Source organism: Fukomys damarensis, unplaced genomic scaffold (genome assembly GCF_012274545.1).
Source record: "Fukomys damarensis isolate Sample0158 unplaced genomic scaffold, DMR_v1.0_HiC HiC_scaffold_38, whole genome shotgun sequence".
NCBI lineage: Eukaryota > Metazoa > Chordata > Mammalia > Rodentia > Bathyergidae > Fukomys > Fukomys damarensis.
The window spans coordinates 28,379,709-28,404,542 of NW_022900950.1; the positions used below are offsets into that span (position 1 = coordinate 28,379,709).

The following is a 24,834-nucleotide window of genomic DNA, read 5'->3' on the forward strand; positions in this document are numbered from 1 at the left end:
CAAACATCTTGGTCCACAATCTCCTCATTTTTGTAGATACTACATGTAAGAACCTTTTCCCCCTCACAGAAATCCAAAATCATAGTAAAGTACAACAGACAGCACATCACCCCTTCCAGCAAACACAGCAACGTTTAAATGTATTTTGAGGATTTAACTGCAATGCCCGTCCTGCCATCACCACCACAAACCCTAAGAATTCCCCCTACCCTCCCCCCCATCAATGGTGGCCTATGCTATCCAGGCTGATCTTGAACTCATGGGCTCAAGTGATCTTTCTGGCTCAGTCCCACCCTCATCCCCATGCCTGGCTCTTCTAGTTTTCTAAGAGAATTTTATTACTTTTTTTATTTCTTTTGCAAATAATTCCACTGATTTGGGTTCCAGAAATAAAAATCTCTAGAACACTTTAATTGATCGGAAGAAACAGGAAGAAAACTATTATTCCCTAAAGGTAAAGAATGAAGTTCAATTAAGTGTGCCACTTGTTTTAGTTAAAAATATGCTAATGTGCATTTAGAAATATCCAATTTTGAAAGCACCAGAAAATATAATCAGTATAGAGTCGAGGACAGTGGTGCATGCCAGTTAGTTGGAAATCACAGGTTCCAGGCCAGTGTGGGCAACATAATGAGAAACCATCTCAAAAAACAAAATTCAACATACTGACCACAGTAAAATGGTATTAAAATAATTAGATCATTTTTATTAAGCATAACAGAATTGAGGGCTGGAGGTATAGCTCAGTAAAAGAGCTGGTATTTTCTCAGCACCAAAACAAACAAATAAAAGAACAGAATTTAGCAATATATCAAAATTCTCACCAGGAACAGTAATTATGATTGGAGTAAGCCAGAAATAACGATGAAAAAGAGATTCTACAACTGAAGAATTCTTCATTCATTATAATTTAATTTTTTAAAAATAATATATATCTAAAAAAATGTGTCTGTGCGAAGCACACTATAACTCAGACTTACATTTCAGTCTCGATGCACAAGGAATTAAGTAAAGAAATAATTTAAGATATTACTTCCAAAAATCTTGGCACTGAACTCAGTGAAAACACAGAACACGACTGATTTCCTGGTTGAAACTGCAGGTAACCACAGGCTTCAGTCTCACCCCCTTCACTAAGTGAACAGGAGCTAAGGCAGAACACAATACCAACAGGCCTGCCAGAGGCAGTGAGTGGGCTAGGAGAAACTTCTCACTTAGAAAGTACAGAACATACAACGATACTGTCACAGATTTCTAACTTCATAAAAAATAAAAGGAACCAAATGTGTGTGGCATCAGGAAGAACTAAATATGATTATGATGTTATAGCTGAATGAGAGTTTGAAATCTCATTAGGATGCCAAAGGGAGAAATACTGCTCTTTCTGTTTAAATACAGATAAGGAAGCAGTGACAGAACTGATACTGGTAACTGTTTGCCTTTCAGGTCATTATATAGTGCTAAAAATGAGAAGACCCATTTCTGCCTCCTTCCCATGATGAATCCACCATGGCTAATGTGATTCTACCATCACTTCTACAACTAGCAGTTAGAACACTGCTCCAGCCAAACATCCTGGTAAGCAGGGAGTAATTTTCCTTGACAGTGCAGACCAGCTGCAGAGTTCAGCGGAAATCGTGATTAGTCAAAATCAAGACTAGACAAAGACAGTGCAATTCTATCACCATCCTGGACAAGCAGGAAAGTGAGTCAATAGGCTTAAATACAGAAAGGATAATAAAAACAGGTGGCACCAGGTGACACAGCCAACCAGAGGCTGAGCCAACTCTTCAACAGAAAACAGACGTTTACTCGGAACTATTTGTCATTTAGCTTTGCTTTAAGGAGAGCAATACAGTAGATGCTGAAATATTGGGAGACATCCTCCAGCTCCACCTCTGGCCAGAGAGGCAAAAGTCCTAATGAAAAGGAACAAGTGGTACTGCGAAAAGGAAATCAAGCAGGATTCTTTCAACATTAGAGCCTTGGGGGGAAAAGATGATGCTTTTCCAACCTTCTTAGAAGTGCCCAGCCTGGCTGGCTCTCCTAGCTTTCCATGAGAGTCCATGCTGTGTTTCCCTGGCAAAGCATGTACTTTTTTTTTTTTTTTTGAGTTTATTGGTACATTTAGGGATACAGTACAGTTACATTCATTGTTGGGATCATGTACCTTTACATGGCAAGTCTTGATTCTCATTTTTTTCCCCTTACCTCTGCCCTCCCTTCACCCCCTCCTCCCCTCCCCATCTACAAACACTTTATTTTCATCTTTTCATTCTCTCACATTTTTTTCTTTTCCCTTTTTGTTCTTCCCCTTTTATCTTTACCCTCACTCTCTCTATTTACTTAACCAAAGATCGCTCTGCAGAGCCAGTTTTTATCCCACTCTTCACTTTTACTTTCTCAAATAAACTCTGAGACTGATTTTTGCTATTTCATTGAATTATTTTTTGAGACAAGAACCTGCAATCCAACTCTTGAAGGAGAGGCGAGCAACCCCAAATTTGTCAATGTTTTGTTGGTGAGCCACTTTTTAGAAGCAAGCTACCCAATAACAGAATCCCAGGGTCTTCATACTGAACTACATTCCAAGTCTTCTTTATTTTTTATTCTGAGACAGGATCCTTCGAAGTCACTAATTGCATGGGCTGTCATTGAACTCATATTCTTCCTGCCTTAGCCTCCTAGCATGCTGAGATTACAGGGGTATATATAGCTCCAATAACACTGCCTTGTTTGTTCTTTTCCTGTTCACTAGTACTCATCTCATCCTTCCTTTTTTTTCCCTTTACATCTCCACCCCACTGATAACCCATGAAGACTTATACATTTAGAATATATTTTCCTTCTAGTTTTACATACTTTTTACTGTTAAAAATAGTTGGAAAACAAACAAAAGAAATGTCCAGATCATCCTCAGACCCCAGCCTACATCATGGAATCTCCTGGTTCAGAACTGGAGCGTGATGGCGCACGCCTGTAATCCCAGCACTCGGGAGGTTGAGGCAGGAGGATCACTGTGAGTTCGAGAGCAGCCTGGGCTACATAGTATGTTCCAGGTCAGTCTCAACTACATAGTGAGACCCTGTCTCAAACAAACAAACAAAAAAGCTGGAGCAGTCTCACCCCTTCTACCCTGCAGGAAGGCAGCAACTGGTTCTCAGTAGCAACTGGGTCTCATAAAAGCAGGTGTTTTGCTTTTCCCTGAACAATCTCCTGAAAGAGCTACTAAAAAGTTTTGGTATAATTGGCCAAGTTATAACAATTTTGGCTTCTAGACAAAAATGACTAGCATGGAATGAAACACAATAATAAATAAATTATAAATTATAAATAAATTATAAATATAATAAAATTATATTTATAATGACATTTTCAACAGAGCCAAAACATAATCATTGGGCATCATTTCTGAAAACTATTAAATCCTTATTTTGAAAATTGGTAATTTAAAAGAATTACTCATGCCAGGACTATCAAAGGTGTTAAAGCCATTAGTTGAACAACTGATGGGGAACTGGCTGCCAACAATACCATGTAAATACCATGTAGATCACTTCCTACAGGGAAATGCTAACCATGGAATTCAGAGATCAGGTTGGCTTCACTCCATCTTAAGGGTCAATCTTAGCACCACCAATACAGGGGAGGGGTGGTTACTGATATTTTCATTTTATGTGTCCTGCTATGAAAAGGTTTACACTGTTACCTATGAGTGTCTTTGACCAAATGGAAAATGTTTAAGATCAAGTCTTTAGTTATAGCATCTATCTTACAGGCATGGCACCAGAAAAAGGAACTAGTGAAATGATACCACTAGAAAGCAACCAGATAAATCCAGGAGATTCTTTAAGACAAAAGACATGATCTCTTCAGCAATAGCTCCTGGAAGTAATAAGGTGTGGGAAATTGCTCAAGTGAGAGACTCAGGAGACAAAAAAAAAGAATGGAATGTGTATGCCTCGCCTGAACTCTAATTCCAACAAGTTAACTGGGAAAACATAGATTTGATACTGCCTCAGTTTGGATCTCTGATGTCCCTCAAAGGACCACAGGATGAAGGCTTGATCCCAGCTCATGGTGCTACTGGGAGGGGGTGGGACTTTTAAGATGCTGGTCTAAGCCAGGGGCGGTAGTGTACATCTGTAATCGCAGAACCCGGGAGGCTGAGGCACCAGGATCGCTGTTAAATTCAAGACCAGCCTGGGCTACATAGTGAGTTCCAGGTCAGGTCAGTCTCAATTACATAGTGAGACCCTGTCTCAAACCCCCCGCCCCCCCAAAAAAGATGTTGGTCTAGTGGGAGAAAAATTAGTCATTGGGGCCATGTCCTTCAAAGGAATACTGCTCCTTATTGTCTTTCTCTGCCTTTCGCTGATATGAGGTGAGTAGCCTCCTCCTCCACACAGCCCACACCATGATGCACAGCCTTCTCGTAATTCCAAAGGAATGAAGCTAATGGGCCTCAGACTGAAACCTTTAAAACTGCAAGCCAAAATCCACCTTTTCCCCTTTCTTCCTTGATTATTTCAGTACTTTGTTACAGTGATGGAAAACTGACAACACAGAATCCATAAGAGAAAATATGAATATAGACTAGATATTAGATGATGGCATTTCTGTTACTATTTGGTCCTAATAATATTGGAGTTATATACGAGAGCCAGACTAAGATGACTGGAATTCTAAGATTGGCTTTAAAATATTTTAAAAACAAGGGAGGGAGGCAGAAGAAAGAAAACCAAAAGCAAATAATAATAATAATGTAAATTTTTTTTAAACCTTGCTGATGTTTTATTTTAGGATGACCATATGAAGGTTACTTATCATTATTCTTTCTACTTCTATTTATTTTAAAAGTTTCACAATAAAGGTTAATTTTCAAAAATTTAAAAGCAATAGGTCATGGTGCCTATACCAACAAATAAGGTATATAATTTCACATATCAAACGAAAGTCTTTCTGTGAGAGTCCATTGGTTTCTAAATAATTTAAAAGACAAAAACATCCCTATTTCACTATGTGAATGCTTTTGAGATTTTGGGAATATACATTTTTTTTTGGTACTGGGGATCGAACTCGGGTCCTTGCACTTGTAAGGCAGGTGGTGGAACCACTGAGCTAAATCCCCAGCCCTTGGGAATATATCTTAATAAAGAAAAGACAATACTGAATCTCTACTTCCCAATGATATCTTAATATAAGAAAGCACCAAAATGAATGAAATATGATTCAATGAAAGTCATTACCTAAAGTAAAGAAACAATATCCCCAAAGCATTAAAAATAAAACCCAATTACAGCAAGGGTAGAACAATCAAATTTAAAATGATTACCTCTGGGAGAGAGGCAGGGGTGAGATACAACATTTCTTAATTGACAATTACTGAACACTGTTTTAACTTTTTGTACCATGTGAACGTATTGCCTGCTCAAAAATAAACTTTAATCTCAAATAAAATCACTTCATACTTTTCACAGTTGAAAGAATTAATTTCCCTCTTCTGTAGAGAATCTAACACGAAAACTTGAAGGAAAAGTGAGCTGCTTGTTAAGATTTCCCAACAGTCTTTTAGCATACTATTCTCTCAAATCAATCTTCAGCAGTTTTAAAACATGTTCATTTATCCCCTACTTCTAAGTGGGCTCTTTTCTTCTTTAGGCAGATGTGTAAGAGCCTGAAGTATTTAACATAAAAGGAAAAAAGTACCTGGGGTTAGCTTGAAGAAAAGCTTGAATCAAGGAAAGTCCCTTCTATTTTTCATCTTGCATCTAATCACACATTTAAATCTTTACTTGAAAGTTGATGAATTTAACAAGGGTTTATAAATCTTTGCTTTGTTCTACCCTTCTAACCTCAAACCCAAACTATTATATTTTCCCTTTCTTAATCATCCATTACTTCTGCCTCTTTGCCCACTCTTGTCAATCAAGATTATTAAAACCTCAAACCCAAACTCAACCATATGCTGGGTAAGCTACACAAAATAGATGATTAAATCCTCCAATTCATATAATCCTTCCCGAGGCTCTTCTGCACCCTTTTCCCCAGTTCCTTGACTGAGTTAAGCCAAATAAATGAACTAGTACTACAACTTTAATTAAAATAAGGTAAAGCCTATGTGGCTATGAGGTAAGTCACCTTGTGCTCCACTACAGCCAGGGAATTCAGAGTCAGTGAGTGAAGGCTCTGAGAACAGGTGCATATTATGAGACCTCTGAGGGCCACACTGCCTTCAGAAAGGCTGATGGATAAAAAAATGCCATTCAGATAGTTATGACATTCTCTTTCCAAAAGACTTACCATTGGATTGGGTTGTTTCGTTTTGTAGGTACCTATTACCCTTTACTTGATGTTTCAATACTGCATTGTAACAAAAATATTTTAAAGCTTAACACCAATCAAATAACTAAGAAAAAAATTTTTAAACCCAAATCAATCATAACACTCTTAGACTACATATTGTAAAAATTACCTATAAGAGAAAAATGTTAATGAGTTGTTAAAGGGTAGGATTCTGAAATTTTAAAAAATTCTATTGGGCATATAAAGTTGTTAGGGACATAAACTTTGTACAGGACTCTGTATTTCTTCGGCTTGAAAGTAAATATAAAAATAAGAGAAGGTATATTTAGGGAGAAAAAAAGCATATCTACTAAAGCTTTAATAAACACAGGAGAAATCAGAAGCCAGAAGGGTACTTCAATCAACTTCCTTCTTAACTTTTTATTTCATTTATATCTTTCCAGACATGCCAATAATGTGTTGACAATGTATTCAAATAAAAATGAGAAAACATAGAAAAATCAGTAGCACCACCACAAGCCTGCTTTTTCCTTCACTAGTTCAACACACACTGCTGAACATCCGCCCATACCAAGAAGGGAACACAACCAGGTTTCCAGCAAAATCCACCACTAAATAATGCCGCAGTGCAGTGAGCGGACCAGGAAGCTGCACACAGGGAGAGCAAAACAGGGCCTGGCTCTGGATACTACAAAGATGCAGTTCAGAGCTGCAAACACAAAAATGCACAAGCAGTAGAAGGATGGGGCTGTGGGGAGGGTGAGCGTGGCATCATCAGTCAGAGAACAACTGCTTATGAGGGAGATCTGGCTATGACATTTGTCATCGCATTGGTCACCAAGGTTGATTCAGATGATCTGGCTGGCTAGGTGGGTGTCCCCTTCTTCCCTCACTGCTCCATGCGCATCTCTCCTGAAGCTGCGAGCTCATTCGCTGACTAGGTCAAAGAGGACGGCCACTATGCTAGAGAAGGACTGTTTCCTCGGTCAAAGGTAAAGGAGTAGCTGCACTCCCCTGATAGAACTTCCAGACAAGCTCTCTAGTCAGAGCACAAAGAAGAGTGAGCAGGAGCTGGTGGCACCAGCTGAGGGGATGAATTTGTGGGGAAACAAGTTTGTAATATGGGCACCTAAATAGATGACAGTGGTTGCATAATTAATGTACAAAGTGCTCAATAAATATTACTTTCTTTCTTCTTTCTCACACAGTAATTTCTTGAAAAACTTACCTCTCTGCACGAATCACACCACTGTAATAGGGGGGATCCCAAGGCATCAGTTCCTACAACGGAATATTCACTGTTATGAAAGCTACTTAGTGTTTTGGGATTGTATCGGTAACTCAGCCAGCTAATAAAAGCTGATTTAAAATAACCACTTATCAGCAGCCCATAAGATCCAAACCAGTTATTTTTAATGGAAGTTACAGAAATCTTATAAAATCCCAAAAACTCATGGTCTGGCAGACTTCTCTGTAGTTGATGCATAGAGAGGTATAAATAAAGCATAACCCTAGAATTTGGAGAACATGTAAATGTCGTTCTAAAATGAAAATTAACAAGAGCCAACATTAATGGATGAAGTTTGTCACATGACATTTTTCCCAAAATGAAATCCATGTATTAAAGCATAAAATAGAGGTATGATTAATGGTACTAAAGTTAAGACTAGGGTTCTTTTTAAATCTAAGCAAGAAGCTTAAGATGTATTCTTAAAATGAAAGCAATAATTTAAAAGGTAACTAAGGCAGAATTAACTCTAATCTTTGCAAAGAAAATATGTCTTAAATAAGCATTGTGATAACGGTTGTTTTTGGTGACTAGTACAGAATACTGAAAGAAAGGGAAGCTTGGATACCTGAGTGCAGCACCCTCCCCACAACATGTGCACATAAATAAGAGAGGCTGGGAGTCCAAGTTGTGGAGTTAGGACACTCAGGTTCAAGTCTTCAGTCCATACCAGACTGTACACTGCTTGAGGGCAGGGAATGGCATCATCCCTGTTATATCCTGGCACCCTCCCTAATCAGTGTTCATGGCAGTCACTTAATAAATATTTGTTGAATGAATCAACAGCACCCCTAAAATTAGACTGCTAAATACACTTAACCTACTAGGTACAACACCTGGCATTAATTATGCTTTCAATAAATGTTGGCTGCTCTTCCTTTTACCATTGTCCTTTAAGACTTCAGTTCAGCATTACCTCCTCAAATTACAAGTAGTTCTTTCCCATGTCACATGATCATGCTGCTTTCATGGGGTACATGACCACATAACACACACAGGATTATTTTCTTTCTCCCCATAGGCTCCTGGAAGGCAGAACCTGTGTCCATGGAACTTCAGCCCCCTGGGTTCAGCTCCTGAAACATGCTTCCTCTATTAGCCTCTCTAGATGCTCACAAGTGTGGGCTCAAAGGACACAAAGCAAATACAACACAGTTCCTGAGGTGAGGAGCACGTGGTCCAGGCAGTGGAGAATGACTGAGTGGTAAGAGAACAGACTGCTGTGTCTGTGGTGCTCTACCTTGTAAAACAGCCTGCAAGAAGGGTGCTAAGAACACACAACATTTATTATATATCTAGGCATGGGAGCATTAAACTCCCAGAAGGGTACTTAAATCAGGAAATGTTTGGAGGAGGCAAAGCCTAAATGAAGTTTTGAGAGGTGGAAGCCATTAATTCGGATGAAAAAGGAAGAGAGGCATTCCTGTGTACAGCACGTGAGTGACTGGCAGATACCTAGTGTACCCTGTGTATGTAAGAGATAAAGAAAAAAAGAAACCAAAGCAAAGGACAGCAGGACAAAAGCTAAGTGAAAAAAAGCACATGAGTTTCATGCAGGTATTAGCAGAGAGCAAAGAACACTAGCTCGGCCTGAAGGGCTGACAAGAGGTTGGGGGATGCAGAGGTAAGCAGGGGCCAACTTCTAACGGGCATGGCGAAAGAAGGAAATCTGAGAATCACAGATTTATCAAAAAATTTTAAAGAAGAGAATGATGAGATCATGTGTGCGTTTTAAAAATATCCCTCTGATGGCAATTCATTCATTCATTCATTCATTCAAAGTTCAAGTTAAGTGTTAAGAACCTACTTTATGCCTAGTAGTGAGCTGGGCACACTAAGCAGTCTGAATCCAAGATGGTTTTGAGGGGGAGCAAGAACAAAAAGAAAAAAGATCAATTAAGCAACTACAATTATAATACGAGTGAGAAATCATAATGACCACAACCCAGACTGTGGAAAAGGGGTATGGGGAAGCAAGGACCTACAGCAGTGATGGTGAACCTTTTAGAGCTTGTAATGATAAACAGCCTACGCAGCACACACAAAGGAGGTTCCCTACAAAGGAAAGGTAGACTCAGTAGGGACTAAATGTGGTATGAAGTCCCTGGGGGCTGATGGGTCTCAAGCGGTGAGGTCTGCCCAAGACCTTGCTTCAGAAGGTCTGACGTGGGACTGGGGACTTTGTGACTCTAATAAGACCCCAAGCAATGTTGCTGATTCTGGTCCAAGGACCCTACTCTGAGAGCCAGTGATCCAGACTAAGTGCAGATTCTGGCTGAGTGTGTGCTGGTACTATTCACCAGAATAGGGACTTCATGAGAAAATCAAGCACTTCACAAATATGTGCAGAATCACCTGTATCAACAAACTACACAAAAATGTACAGGAAGGATAGTTTCAAGTCATTCTAGCCTTTACTGAATTACCTTTTGGTGACACATTTTATTTTTCTTTTTTCCTTTTCTGTGTTCACCAAACTAAACACTGATATATTATCTACTCTCCTAAGTGGATATTCCTATCAAGCCAAAGTGTACAGATGACTGATACTAGTCATTTTGCTAAACAGATCTCCTGTCATAAACTAACAGTTTGACAGACTAGTCTATCAAGTACAGTAATTTACAATCTATTTTCTTAGTGGGTGCGTCTGGGAAGGTGGCAAATATTCTCTAAATCTGCAAGAACACTTTCCCTAAATTTTCTTTTAGACTACAGCTCTGGCAGCTATCAAATCAAGAATTATCTGCAACAACAACTACGAAAGGATGGTATATGTCCAGAAATACTGCAATGCCTTTAAACCTACAGGAATATATAGAAGTCTACTTCTTTGAGCGCCCCCCAAGCACTTGGGCAGCATTCTATACTGTGAAGTTATGTAATCATATGACCTTAGGCTTTAAAATACGCATGTTGGTTGGAATGGGGTATACTTTATCAGTCTATATTGATCTACTTCACTGAGCACCACAAATTAGCACAAAAATGACCACATAAGCAGCAATGCTAACAACAACGGTTTAAACTGCCACCTGCTAGATCAAGTCTCCCCTGAGACCCATTAAAGGCTATTTCAAACTGAGAAGCCAACTTTTCCCAGATGGAAGCAGCCTTTGCAAACATGCACACACATTACATTAATACACACTTATATACTGTATGTGCAGACACAGAAACACACAACACATTGGCTAAAAAATGGCTGATTTCCAAGCAATATCTGACCCAGACCTATGGATCAAATTCTTGAATACCTTTATTGACCAAAACCAAGTATCAGAAACAAGACTACACAGACATCCAGCATATCAAAAGAAAGTTCCAGAATTGAGATAATGGTTTCAGTTGGTAAAATGTTTATAATAAAAACAGTCCAACATAGTTACTTACAGAATTCTGAGGATTTAGTTTCATTTTCATCCCTTGCATCATCTCAAAATCTTTTATAGCTCTGTAAAAGAGGTTTATATACTAGTTAGGACAGAATTTCAATAACTGCATTATGAAAGAATTATTTAGCTTGCCTCTACTACTTCACCATGCTCATGATAAAATTAGATGTAATCTGTTATGCAAATGTCAACCAGTATTAATCCAAATCTTTCTCAAGTGTTAGAAAAGACAACATACTAATCATTACCTCACGGCAATTTCACTTTATAAGGCACCGTGGCAAATATGTCTTGAAAGTACTACAGCCTGGGGATCAGGGATGTAGCTAAGTGGCACCCACGCCTGCCTGGCAAGCGTAAAATCCCGAGTTTTAGTGGGAAGAGGGACAACAACTAGCAAAGTTACAGAAACATGCAAAGCTTTAATCGACAAACATTAAACGGATATTTCTTGCTTTACTTTTAAACAGTAAAACACAAATTACTTTCTATAAAAGTATTAATGTAGATAAACATATCTATTTATAACTTTTCCTTTACAGAAAATCTCTAAGCAATCATTCATTAGGTACTTAATGTTTGTAAAATATGAAGTCCAAGTCAGAATTAACTCCTAGATAAAATAAAACAATGAAGATATGTTTGCTGAGAATATAATCTGTAGCTACATACAAATGGATAAGGAATACTAATACTTAATCAAGGCAAAGTAATAACCACATAACTAGTATTCTCTCTTCATTATATGAAAAGCACAGTGTTCCAATGGGATTAAAAAAAAAAGATTTTAAAAGTGATAAACGTTAAGTCCAGTTAGAAAAGGAATGGGTTTCAAGATAAGATTTTATAATCCAAAATAGAAATTTGAGCTAAAATTGAATGTGTTATTATAGTTCAAAAAGAACAAATTTTTCAGTACATTTTAAGAAAAGAGAGAGACAACACCACCTTCTTTTACCAACTCTGGCCTACCCTTTCCCAAGCAGTAGGACTCTAAGGACAACCATGTACCACCCTGTGCTAAGGACTAGGAGAGGACCAGGCACAGCACAGCACCACAGAACAGACTGAATGTGCAGAGGGTCTGCCAGACTGAGGAAAACACACCCTCTTAGCATTACAAAGGCTGCGGCAGAGTGATCTTAAAACACACAAAATTCAAAAGATTAATCTACCACATTCATGAGTCTCCTATATTTAGCCTAAAACATTAGAAATGCTACTTTATAAACATGTTATAAAATGTATGCCACAGGTTAAGATAAATAATTTAGAGAAGGTCCTAGAAATATCTTGAAATTACATACAAAGGATGGCTTGCTAAAAACAATGGGTTTGTGGGCAGGGACCACTTGAACGATCAAGATTGGCAACGCATGAAACTACCCATGTCCTTTTATTCATTTATTTATTTTGGTACCGGAGCTCAAACTGTGGTCCTTGTACTTGTGAGGCAGGGACCGGAACCACTAAGCTAAATCCCCACCCCTACCTGTGTCCGTTTAAAGTGTGACTGGTGGTAAGTGTCATCAGATGGCCAAGTTGTCATAGATCATCTTATAGTCCAACTTATGATTTTCATAGGCTACTTTCTAAATGTTTTATAAATCATTATTGTCAAAAAACAAACACACAACTAAGATAGTAAACAGTAAAACAGAAACTAACCTTTCAGAAAGTTTGTCAGATAGTTTCTCAAGGAACTGCATGACAGTCTCTAAAAATGAAATTCAAAAAACTCCTCAATTATGTAAAATAAACAACATTATCTTTTAAAAATATAATGATCATAATCTATATATTACAACTTCCTTAAAGTCAGGGTTTCTAAGGGAAGCAGGGCTGCTAAAATACTAGGTATATAACAAATATTCTGGATGACAATCAGAAAAATATGCTAGGCATAGTAATACTCCAAAGCCTTAGATTATACCCCAAAATTAAAAGCATTACTTAATTAAAAGTGAGAGGCTAAAAGGAAAAAATCCAAAATTTCAATGTGTTTCTACCTATTTATATGTGCAAGATTAAAAAATATAGTTGCTTAGACATGTCTGCTTTCTCTGTTTTAAAGAGATAGATTCAGATTTGTTCATAAAAATCAGTACAGTTGAGAAGTATGATTTACTGAAAATTTTAATTTTAAAAATCAGTGTCTTTCCAGTTAACCATTTTTACTTTTATATTCCACTGTAGAATACTCAGGATCAAAACTAAAAGAAAACCAGAGCAAAATTAGAACACTAGGAACATGAAGTTCTAATAGAATTTTTAATCCCTTATTGAAATACTTCAGCTATAGTCACTATAAGCCCATAAAAGCAATGTGGCAGAATTACCATTATTTCCCATGAAAGGAAATGTATCGCAGGTAGTTTTTCATTTCGTACTGTCTGCCACTGACTTATGTGTACTGTATAGAGCTTTTATGTATTTTAAGTTTGCCACAAACATTGCTTTTATAGTTTCCAGATGATCTTTTAAACAGTTTTAAGTTTCTTGCCCTCTCTTTAATTTAAGTTATCTCCTTTTGGAGTGAAATGAAAGGCTAAGGAAAGAACAGAGGTTAACCGAAACCACAAAACCCCAGGGTTTCTTGCCACTGTCAACACTGAACAAGCCTGAGACAGACTCTGAAGACACAGCCTCATGTGCTGTGTTAAATGATGTTAGGAACTGCAAAAGGAAAACAAAACTGTTATGTATTAGCTGCTCTCTACTGACCCCTTCATGATTAGGCAATTTCAGGTACTAGTCTGCTCTACTGAGCTCCAACCCACGCTCTCGAGCTAATGGCTGGTGCCCAGACCTCCTTGTGCCCAGCCTCAGCAGCTGTCACTCCCTCCTCACACTGACATTTCCTTTGTGTGGCTTCCAAGAGCACATGAGTTGTTCGCTTTCCTCCTATATCCAACCGTCACTTCTCAGTAGCTTTTGCTGTTATTCATCACAGCCTGACCTCTTATTTCAGAGGGCTGCAGAGCTCAGGCCTTGGATTTCCTTCCAGTCTATAAATGTGCTTCTGGGTGACCTTATACCCTCACTCCTTCAAATACAGACTCAAGCTCACCCTTCCTGTACAGGACGCTCTCAGCCCTGTGCTGTGTATCTGCCTATTCAGCATCCTCAAGCAAACTCTCGTTGCTTAAGACAAAATCTTTGGCTTGGCCGGGGATTTAGCTCAGTGGTTCTGCCACCTGCCTCGCAAGCTCAAGGACCCAAGTTCAATCCCCGGTACCAAAAAAAAAAAAAAAAAAAAAAAAAATCTTTGGCTTGTTCCTTGCTTTGGTATGCAATTTCTGTCAAATAAAAACATTACCGTGTATCATGTCCACCATATTCACCAAATTGACCGTATTCAGTGATTCAGGACATCAAGGCAGTCACAACACACAATTAAAGACACTCACAGAAGGGGACTTCCAAAACTGCTTCAGAAAGTGGCAAAAATGATGGTATAAGTGTGCTGGAAGTGATGGGGAGGATTTTGAGGGAAATTAATGGAAGTGTCTTTTACTGTAATAATTTCTAATTTCAATATGCACTGTGTGTTCTGATCATACCTCATAGGCAGGCACTTCTCTACCTCTGGTCTGTGTCTTGTTTGTGCCTCTTCCCGGAACCTCTTCCCTGTGCCACCACCAGGCCCGTGTTCACATGTCACATTCCCATTAAGCCCCCCTCACACTGTACAGAAGGGCAACGCTACCCCTACCCTCACTCTCAGTCCCCATCCCCTTCCCAACTCCACATCCTCCATGGCTCACATTGATAACACATCACTCTCTCGACCAATGTGTTTTGATCTTAATGTGTTCCCAAGAACACCAACTGCCTAAAGCAGGAGCTCCCTCCTGCTTTCTACTGTTATTGATTTCCAGTGCCTACAACAATACCTGGCATAGACCCACAGTAAAAACTTCTTAAATAGATGAATGAAAATACAGGCTATAGAAGATGAAAACACATTCTGGGAAAAATGTGAATTCACAGTGTGTGTTAAGGGTCCAGCTCTGCCACATGGTAGCAATATATCCTAATCTGAGACTTCCTATCTATGACATGGCTACCGATACTACTTCACGAGACTGCAGAGCAGTGAAAAGGGATCGCGGAACTTGAGTCATTCATAGAAAAATAAATGTACCCTGAGACCGCTTAATGTTAAGCGAAATAATCAGACACGTGAACTTAAATATTGCATAGTTTCTTTTATATGGAAACTCATATATAAATAATATACAAAATAAAAGACAGACATTAGGGAAAACAAGTGAGAAGAAAGTTATTGTAATCCAGCATGGACAAGGTAACTAAAAGTATACCTTAACTTGGTACATTGTCTTATGTGTTTTATATGTCTTTGGCCTGTTAGTCTAGCTGTTAATCTGTATGTATAATAATTAATTAATTTTCTAAAGACCTAAAACACAAACAATGTATCAGATACTTGCAATAAAAGGGCAGGGGAATAAAAAGGAATTGATATGTGTTATGTACATGTACCAACCTCCCACAATCAATGTAATCAAGTACTGCAACATGTACTAAAATTTAAAGAAAAAAAGAATGGCACAGTAAGTACTGAATAATATTCTAATATTATTTTATATAATAATATAAAATATAGCATAATCAAATTGGTAATGACAGTGACCACAGAAAAAGCACAAAGCAGTGAAAGACAGATAACATATATATGAGAACTAGGAAATAAATTATATGAAAGAAATTTTAAGTGCTTTAAGGGCTCAAGAACAAGGGAGCCCAAGCAAAGTGAAAAGTGTAATGGACTTCAGGGGCTGAGCCCTGAAAACCTGGGAAGGATCTGAATAGACAGATTAGAAGGGGAAGCAGCTCCCATGGGGTAAGGGAAATGGCTGTGGGTATAAAGCAGGCTATAAAAGCAGTTCAGGGCACATAGGAACTCTCTCAAGGAAGAAGGGGTAATGTGGGAGGAAATGAGACAGGATGCACCGCTAGTCCTCCGCCATGCTCCAGGGCACCTCTCCCCAGGAATAGCTGTCACTCCAGACGCAGGACCAGAGTCCACTCCTGGGCTCTCCTCACTCTTCACCACCACTAAATCTTGCAACTTCAGCCTCCAAAATACATTCTGGACCTACATAGTTCCACTATCTCTGCCACCCTAATCCTGACTCACTGCCTAAATTATAAATAATTTTTAAGTCTTTAAAAAGCTAGTAAATACTTATACCATTATCACTGTGTAAAGTTTTCTCTTACACAGTATGAACCATAAAGACCTCAACACAGCACAGGCAAGTTTAATGCAAACCCAAGGAAAGATACTGACCCCCACCCTAACCAGCACACACCTACCCATGCTGCACTCTCTCCGCAAGACCAGGCTGAGGGTAGGTAAGCAATACTATATTATAGTGAATCACATCTGTAGCTCTGAACTTCTGATTTAAACAGTTCTGTTTAAAATTGTAGTGCTTGAGGGCAGTGCTTGCCTACCCTCAGTGAAGCTCTGGGTTCAATCCTCAGCACAACCAAAAAGAAAAAAAAAATCAGAAGTTCAGTTTTGTAAAAACCCTATTTTGAAGTTAATCATGGTATCTCACGCACTTGTAATCCCAGCACTCTGGGAGGTTGAGGCAGGAGGATCATAAATTAGTGATTTAGAGAGGTCTTGTCTTCAAAAATAAAAAGGGCTCTGACTGTAGCTCAGTGTATCACTGTGAAGGCCCTGGATCCAGTCCTCACCACCACAAAAAACAAAATGAAGGAAGAAACTCTATCTTGTCTTTAGAAGGTAGATAAACAGCTTACCTGGGTTTTGAGCTATCGTTCCTTGAAGGGCCCTGTGAGAAAATGTAGAATACCCCACCAACTTCGCCAGAAGATCTCTGCTACTGAGCAATTCTTCTAAGCATTTTAATTGGCCAGCATTGGGGTAAAGAAAAATTTTATAAGCAGCTTCTCGAACCTGTATTTAAAAAGTAAAATATATAAATACCACAACACAAAGTCCAATGCAACAATAACATAGGTTAGCGCTCACCATTTAATAGGCGATCATCATTTTCAAAATAGAGGAATAGTTTATCCAAAGTGAATAAACCCTTCCCAGTCGTCCTCTTGAGGACACCCCAGTATTCCCAGCTGGAGATCTAGAGTATTCTTCTAGGTCTGGGGGACAAACTTTGACCCAGTGTTTACGTCTCTACAGCATAAAGCACCTCTAGCCCAGTGAAATAAAGATTTTATGGGTGAAAAATCTCAGTAGTCTAGAAGGTTGGTCATTACTGTTATTTATCATAGTCTAAAAAGGATTTCTTCATCAGACATTAATAAGCCATTTTCATTCTTCAAAGCATCTATGGAATTAATGATCACACAGATTAGATTTTTAGGGCTTAGCAAAACTGTGTTGAAAAATTTTTAAGGATATTATGTTACCACTGAATTTTGGGTTAAAACGGTGTCAACACACATTGTTTATGGAGTTTGGATAAGAATCTAAATCATAAAGAGAACAAGAACTGCGTACCAAGTCATCCGGGGCTTCTGCGTGTAGACCATCGACCACTATATGATTCTTGTCGTGCACAAAGTGATGGTGAATGTGTTCCGGTAAGAGACGCTTCTCAATCTTGATGGGAAAGTTGGTTCCCATAAGAAACTGACTACTCAAATCCAAGATTTTAACATTAAGGTCCACTGCTTTTTTACGCTACATGTGGGAAGAATATTTAAAGATATTTCAAATTAATATCATAATAACATAACTGATAATCGAGCAGGGCAAGGTGGCACACTTGTGATTCTAGCACTCTGGGAGTTCAGGCACAAAGATCAGAAGTTCAAGCCCAGCCTCGGGAATTTAGTGAGATCCTAATCTTTAATAAGGGCTAGGAAGGCAGCCCAGTGTGAAGGCCCTGAGTTCAGTGTACTTAGGACTATCTATATATAGCTGATCTTGATGTTGATGATTGACCTATACTATTTCACCAAAATGATTGTCCTTATGATTTCATAGTGTATCTATTTATATTTACACAATTTCTAGAATTCTATTGCATGTTTAGACTATGTAACTAATCTTTGTAATTAGTAATAAAGTACTGGATCCTCTCTTGCCACCTCCAGAAAAATCCATCATAGGGCCAGGGGTGTAGTTCAGTGGCACTGTGCCTGCCTGGCAAACACAAGGTCCTGAGCTTGACATCCAGTAAGGCAAAAAAGAAAGAACAAAAACACAAAACAAAAAAGCTTTCATTAAGTGAGTCAGAGACTAATGGGCTTGTAAGATCCACTCAATGTAGAGCTCACAAAGTATTTTTAGACAAAGCAATATTTTAAAAGGCAAATTAGAAAACCTAATGAATCAGATTAGACTAAAGGGCAGAAGGAAAAGCAACTCATTCTACACAAGAGTACTAAATAACCACAGAGGCGTCCCACACTGACCTACATCTCCAATCTTTTTTTTTTTTTTTTTTAATTTGAGACAGTGAGACTTGAGTACTTCCTGCCTCAGCTTCCCAGAGTGCTGGGATAATAGGAATGTACCACCATGTTCAGCTTGCCCTTGTTTTCTTTTTTTGTTTGTTTGTTTTGGTTTTTGTGATACTGGGGATTAAACCCAGGGTACATTCCCCAGAACTCTGATTCATTTTTTATTTTTCAGATCTTGAGACAGGGTCTCACTAAGTCTAAGTTGCCCAGGCTGGGCTCAAACCTGTGATCCTACTGCCTCAGCAGTAATACATTCATATCACACAATCTCCTAAGAAAATGTGTACCATCAAAGGAGTCACTGCAAGTATTTTAATATGAAATGTAAACTATCACATGCATAATAACAATGGCTTTTCAGTTATTGATCACTAGAAAACAAGACCGACTTCCAGCCCAGACTCATTACAGGATTCGGACAATCACACACAGCATTCTGGGAAGGGAGTCGGTACCTATTACGGAGTAGCTTCTAGCACATGTTATGCCTTTAGATAACTAAGTAGCACTAGTCCTTTAAAAGATAGACATATAAGATATAGATGTATGCTCCACATGAAGCTGGAAAACTTAAGTATATAAAAACAACTCCAAGTTTCAAGGCAGATAATTCAAACTTCATGGGAAAATTAAGTTTCTGAAGACTCCAATATCTCTTAGAACCAGATTTCTCTTTGCCTATTTGTCTCTGATTTGGCTATGTATCACCATCTAGTGGTAATTAGTGGAATAACAAAAAAGATACAAATTACATTATAATTTTAAAATTTTCCTTTGTGCTTTTACTATTAAAATTTTTAAAAATATGATAAAATTAACCATTCTAAACATTTTATCACCTGATAATCCCTGGAAAAATAAAAACTGAGTTCAGTTTCTGACTGAAAGGATCTGCTAGGCATATCCTTTACCATTCTGAGACAATTCAACATGCAATGTTCTAAACTTGACAAAAATTTTAAGAAACTGTTATTTATTAAATAATTATTAAAGTATCTTTCTATTCATTGTGAACTCTTAAATTATATTCAAGAGATCTTAAAAATTAAAATTAAAACAAAACTGTGAGGTACGAAGGTAATAACTATAATCCAGCTACTCAGGAGACTGAAGCAGGAGGGTTGCTTTAGTTCAGGAGTTCTAAGTCAGGCTGGGTAACTAATCTAAAACAGTCAAGACCTATCTGAAAAATAAAAACTAAAACAAAACCTGGGAAGAACACAGGACTTCCATAATTTGTTTATTTCCTTGTGTGCTTCCTGATCTATTTTGTAAAATACACGGTGCGTCTTCCTCAAACCCTGTGCTGGCAGAGCATCTTTGAGAACAGATAGGGAAATTATGACAGAAGAAATGAAATCTACTTTTCTTGCATCTTTAATGCTACTGTGTACCCCAGGGAGTTGTTTGCTAGGAAAGAATATCTATACCATAAGGACACAAGTCAAATAAAGCAGCGATGTTTATGCTGGTGAAAGTGAACGAACAAGGTATGTCAGCAAAGTCTTAGAAGGATCTTTGTTGAGGATTATATCTGCCATTAAAACTGTCCACAGAGACCTCTACCTTCTGAAGATATCAAGCTCAATTACCCTTAGCTAGCATTAGAATAATCTGTCATATATTCAACTCTTAATTTAGGGTTAGTATTAGGGTCAGGGCTATCACGCATTAAAAACACGATCCACATTCTCAGTCTCTGATAAGTCTATAGTTTAGACAAGTGATGCAATATGGCAACGGTGACAATTTCCAAATAAAGGCAGTTAAAAGATAATGCTGTATGAGGGAAGTAAGTAAAAGGTGAGCTCGGGTAACTACCTAATTCCACCTGGGGCACTGATAAAAGCTTCCCAGACCACAATGCCTAAATATGAAGCCTCACAGGGACTTCAACCAGGAAAGCCTGGCGAGCAGGCTGAAGCAGGGGAAGGCACAGTGTGACCAGTTGCACAGGGCACCCAAAGACCTGTGAACTCTGTGCTACCTATTAATGTCACTAGACAAAGGGAAGCGACTGGAAGCTTCTGGCCAAAAGAATAACAACAAAATCAATGTTTTAAGAAAACAAATCACATGTTCATTGATAGGGGAGCCTGAGCAGCAGTGAGCCTACAGGGCTCTGGTTCAGCCACCTCCCACCTCCTCGAGATTCAGCAGTGTTCAACTGTAACACGAAACAGTACCAACCTCAACACCATCATGAAGATGTGATGAGAAATACATGCTTCACTACAGCAAATGTCGGGGTAATGTGCATCACAATGAGGTTAAGAAGACAATGGCTTTTAGGACAGCCAAGCCCTCCGGTCAAAGTGACTTGTTTTCAGAAAAGATGATCCAAGGACTGAGTCACTAATATGTAAGGGAAAAATGCAAACTGATTCCAAAAGTTTCTTTTGGGTGGCTCAGAATGGTGGTATGCAACACTGGAACAGAAAATTGCTAATAAAGAACTGATCTAGAGATGGACAACCGTGTTTCTTTCAGGCAGGCAATGTGAGCAGAGCCCACTGGCTTTGTGGAACGATAAGAAGGCAGATCCTGGCTCAGGGTCACAGCACAAGTCATCTGCTGACCTTAATGCCAAACAAAAACATCAGACATATGAGTTGACCCACCATTATTCAAACCCAGCCCCAGTCAAAATGATAATATGTACCCAGCACTTGGGAGGCTGAGACAGGAGGATCGCTGTGAGTCCGAGACCAACCTGGGTTACACAGTGAGTTCCAGTTCAGTCTCAACTACATAATGAGACACTGTCTCAAAAAAACAAAATAAAAAAAAGATAATATGTATCGATATGATACACAATCATCTCTTGGTATCCACAGGGATTGGTTCCAAGGCCTCCTTCCTCCCACTAATACCAAAACCTACTGATGCTTAAGTCCCTCGGTAAAAAGGCACTATATTCACATAGAACTCAGGTATATCCTGCTGCAGACTTTAAATCATCTCTAGATGACTCATAGTGCCTGGGAGCATGAGGGGCGAGGAGAATGGGACATACAAAGAGTTAAGGTGTGCACGTACATGTACCAACTCCTCATGATGAATGTGTCATTCTGTACTGCAAATGTACTAATTAAAATACAGATTTCAAACAGATTATACATAATACTTAATAACATGCACGCATCGTTTAAGTAGTTATACTGTATTAAGGTATTAATAACAAGAAAAAAAAGTCTATACATTCAGTACAGATGCAATTTCTTCCTGAGTATTTTCTGTTTGTAGTGGGCTGGATCTAGACAAAGAGGCCTGATTGTATATCCCCAAGACTGCTATTTACTTCCCAGAGTATGCTAATAAACTAATCTCTGTTCCTAGGTAAAGAATTTTTTTTTTTGAATAGGAAAATTTTATTTAGAGAAAGAGGGCTCCTGTCTAAGATGGACAGAAGGGGGACCAGAAAGTGGGCTGCCCCCCTAGGTAAAGAATTTAATTACAAAGAAGAAACATAATTATCTTTTCAAAAGGGTGTGGGTCTAACCACAGCAGTCTAAGACAGGTGAGTAGGGAACCCCATGGACTGCAGACCCAGCAGTGCACCCCGATCCTCCAGCCTTAAGCTGACTATGGACAGGAGGAACTCAGTTGCTTGGTGTGTCATTTTCTAGGAAAAGCAGTGGCACTGTGAGAAGTCCTGGAGCTGAGGATGAGCACTTCAGTGAGTCGCTCTGTCTTATTTCCACATCTGCAAAACAAGGGTCTGGACAGTGTGTCGGGCCAGAACTGCCTCCAGGATGAGTGTGGATGCTGCCTAAGACATGTATCACAGGAGTTAACACATGCACCGGTACTAATGCAGTCTTCTGTGCTTTCCATTTTCAGTGACGGGCCTTCCTACTCGCCAATCTGTCCTAATTTCGCCCACTTCATCTTAATTCTATGACATCTAAAATGTCTCACTTGTCTCAAGTCATTTCTTAATTCTGAACTGCCACAGTGCAATAGGCTAGCTTTTAGAGAATACTACATTCAAAAACAACCCATTCAGGAGAACTTCATGACAAATAAAATTCCTGAGCATTTTTACAATATGCAAACTCAAGTAATATACAAGGACTACAGCAAAAACGATATTATTTAAATGTCAGTAAATCAAGAAGAGTGGAGACAAGAAGGGAGATTTATTTACCTTTTCTTCATCTAGATGGATTCCACTGATTTCAAAATCAAACATGAACAGTTCAGCCACTCGCCTAAAATAAAATGAGCCCCAGATTATAGAGGTAATAAAAATTACCCACAAAAATGAGGGTTTTGGCTGCTGCTGTTGTTCAATCATGCCAAAAGTTGTTTAAACATATACGCACCAACATATACAGAAACAATGTGTGTGTTTGAAACAGGGAGCTTTACTCTCTCAGAGCCCAGGCAAAACATCTAACTGACAGATAATTACAATTGGCTTGTCATGTGGGAGCTTATTTTCTTATTCAGAGTGTAAACCTGTGAAAGTCACCATCCCAATTAATTATTTCAACTCCATCCAAATCCCAATAATTAAAAACAAAAAGCAGTTTCTACTTGGATGATTTTTCAAAGGCCCCTTGCATGAGACATTTAGTTCTTTTCCAACCAGTAGCAGCTCCTTCAAATACTCCATTCTTTGATGCTGTGCTGGAAGCTGAAATTTCTTGGCTAAGGAGGAATTGTTTTCTTTCTTTCTAATCCTGCTTCATTCTTGGAACCAATTTCAAATGCAACACCTTTTCCTGTAACATTATAATTTTAACTGCTTTTTATCTGGAGGTAGGCTAGCCAAATATTTGAAGTACTCTTCTGGCTCTGACTTTTCAAAATGGATATATTTATCTTCTTGATTACTGTGTCAAAGACATCTTGAATGAACAGAATCAAAGTTCTTCTAAAATTCTGAAAATTCAAAGGCCACATTAACAATGTAATCATTTATATTCTTTCCAAACAACATGGAACGCATCACTCAAGTCCCACACCAGCCTCATGACCCTCTCCTCACAGTCCTCTGCCTTCCTGAATAATAGGGCCCAAAAGAGCCCTCTTTTTTTTAAGTAAAAGTATTTTTCACTCGTCTCAATAAAATAAAGGAAACCTAACAGGGGCTGATAAGCTTGAGATGGAAATTCATCATGTAAGTTTGTTATACTCCACAATATAGGTTGATTATAGTAACACATTTACTATAGAAATGTTTGAAAAAAATAAAAATGACTAATTACTCACCAGTAATAACCACTATTAAAATTCTTGTATTCCCTTCCCATCTACTTTCAATCTTATATAACTTAGTTAAAAATCAGGACCCAACTATATACAGTATTCTTTAACATTTGGCTTTTTCTTATAAAATTACAATACAAACACCAAACATGTCTTCCTTTAAATATCCTTCAAAAACATGACTTTTAGTGTTTGTATTGCATTCTGTCACATGAGCTACAAATGTCTCCATTTTTCTCACTCCCATAAACTGTATTATAATTTTTTTTAAAGCCTATGGAAATCTCTATTCTTGCTTGTTTTCCTTAGGATAATTCCAAGAACTTAAAGTGGTCAAAAAGTGTTCACACTGATATATAAATGTTTCATATATCAAACTGCTCTCCCTAAAGACATCAATTTAGACTAGACAGGATCTTTTGTCCCAAACCATCAACATCACTATTCTTTCCTATTTCAAATTTGTTGACTGATGGGCTCTTTGCTTTATTCTACCTTTCTTTAGTTCCATTTTGGGGGAGCCAGGAAGCACTTTATATGAATTATTTCATTTAAACCTCACTGTAGTCCCATGAAAGGCTTTTTTGTTCCCCTTTATGAAGGAGAAAACTAAGAGAGAGCACCAAAGCCAATACCAACCCTAGCAGCCTAATTCTAGAGCCACCTGAAACTTGCCTATGTAAGTTTAATAGGAATTTGTTGTTTATTCCTTACTTTGTGAAACAAGAATTTCGTAAGAAGAATTTTGTGCTCATTTTTCCGAAAGGGGTTCATTTTCTTTCTTTTTTTTTTTCCAAGTAATTTATGAAGACTCAACATAACAAATGAGATTAACTCTTTGTCACGTGACAAGTGTCTCATTTTTGTACACTGATCTAGTGTGAAGGTATTATACCAATGCTGGCAATTTTTAGGTAATCAAATCAGTCAATCTTTTCTTTTTGTATCATCCCAAGATTCATATCCCAAGATTATCAATGCTTTCATAATTTATTTTTTTATTTATTATTATTTTTTATGGTGCTGGGGATTGAACTCGGGTCTTTGTATTTGCAAGGCAGGCCACCAAACCGCTGAGCTAAATCCCCGGCCCTCATAATTTTCAAAAAAATGCTATCTACTGGCCTAATATATTATATA

At 38.3% G+C, this 24,834-nt stretch overlaps 1 protein-coding gene across 2 annotated transcripts in view; it reads right to left on the minus strand.

Annotated features, from left to right (window-relative positions):
• Positions 1–24,834, minus strand: part of Mipep (mitochondrial intermediate peptidase) — a 153,715-nt gene that overhangs the window by 112,692 nt on the left and 16,189 nt on the right. For both annotated transcript variants that reach the window (XM_010607467.3, XM_010607466.3), the window contains exons 5-10: positions 22,628–22,691; positions 17,510–17,692; positions 16,789–16,945; positions 12,658–12,706; positions 10,988–11,048; positions 7,535–7,587 (exon numbers count right to left, since the gene is read on the minus strand). In XM_010607467.3, coding sequence (XP_010605769.1) covers positions 7,535–7,587; positions 10,988–11,048; positions 12,658–12,706; positions 16,789–16,945; positions 17,510–17,692; positions 22,628–22,691 — 567 coding nt within the window. The remainder of the gene's footprint in view (positions 1–7,534; positions 7,588–10,987; positions 11,049–12,657; positions 12,707–16,788; positions 16,946–17,509; positions 17,693–22,627; positions 22,692–24,834) is intronic.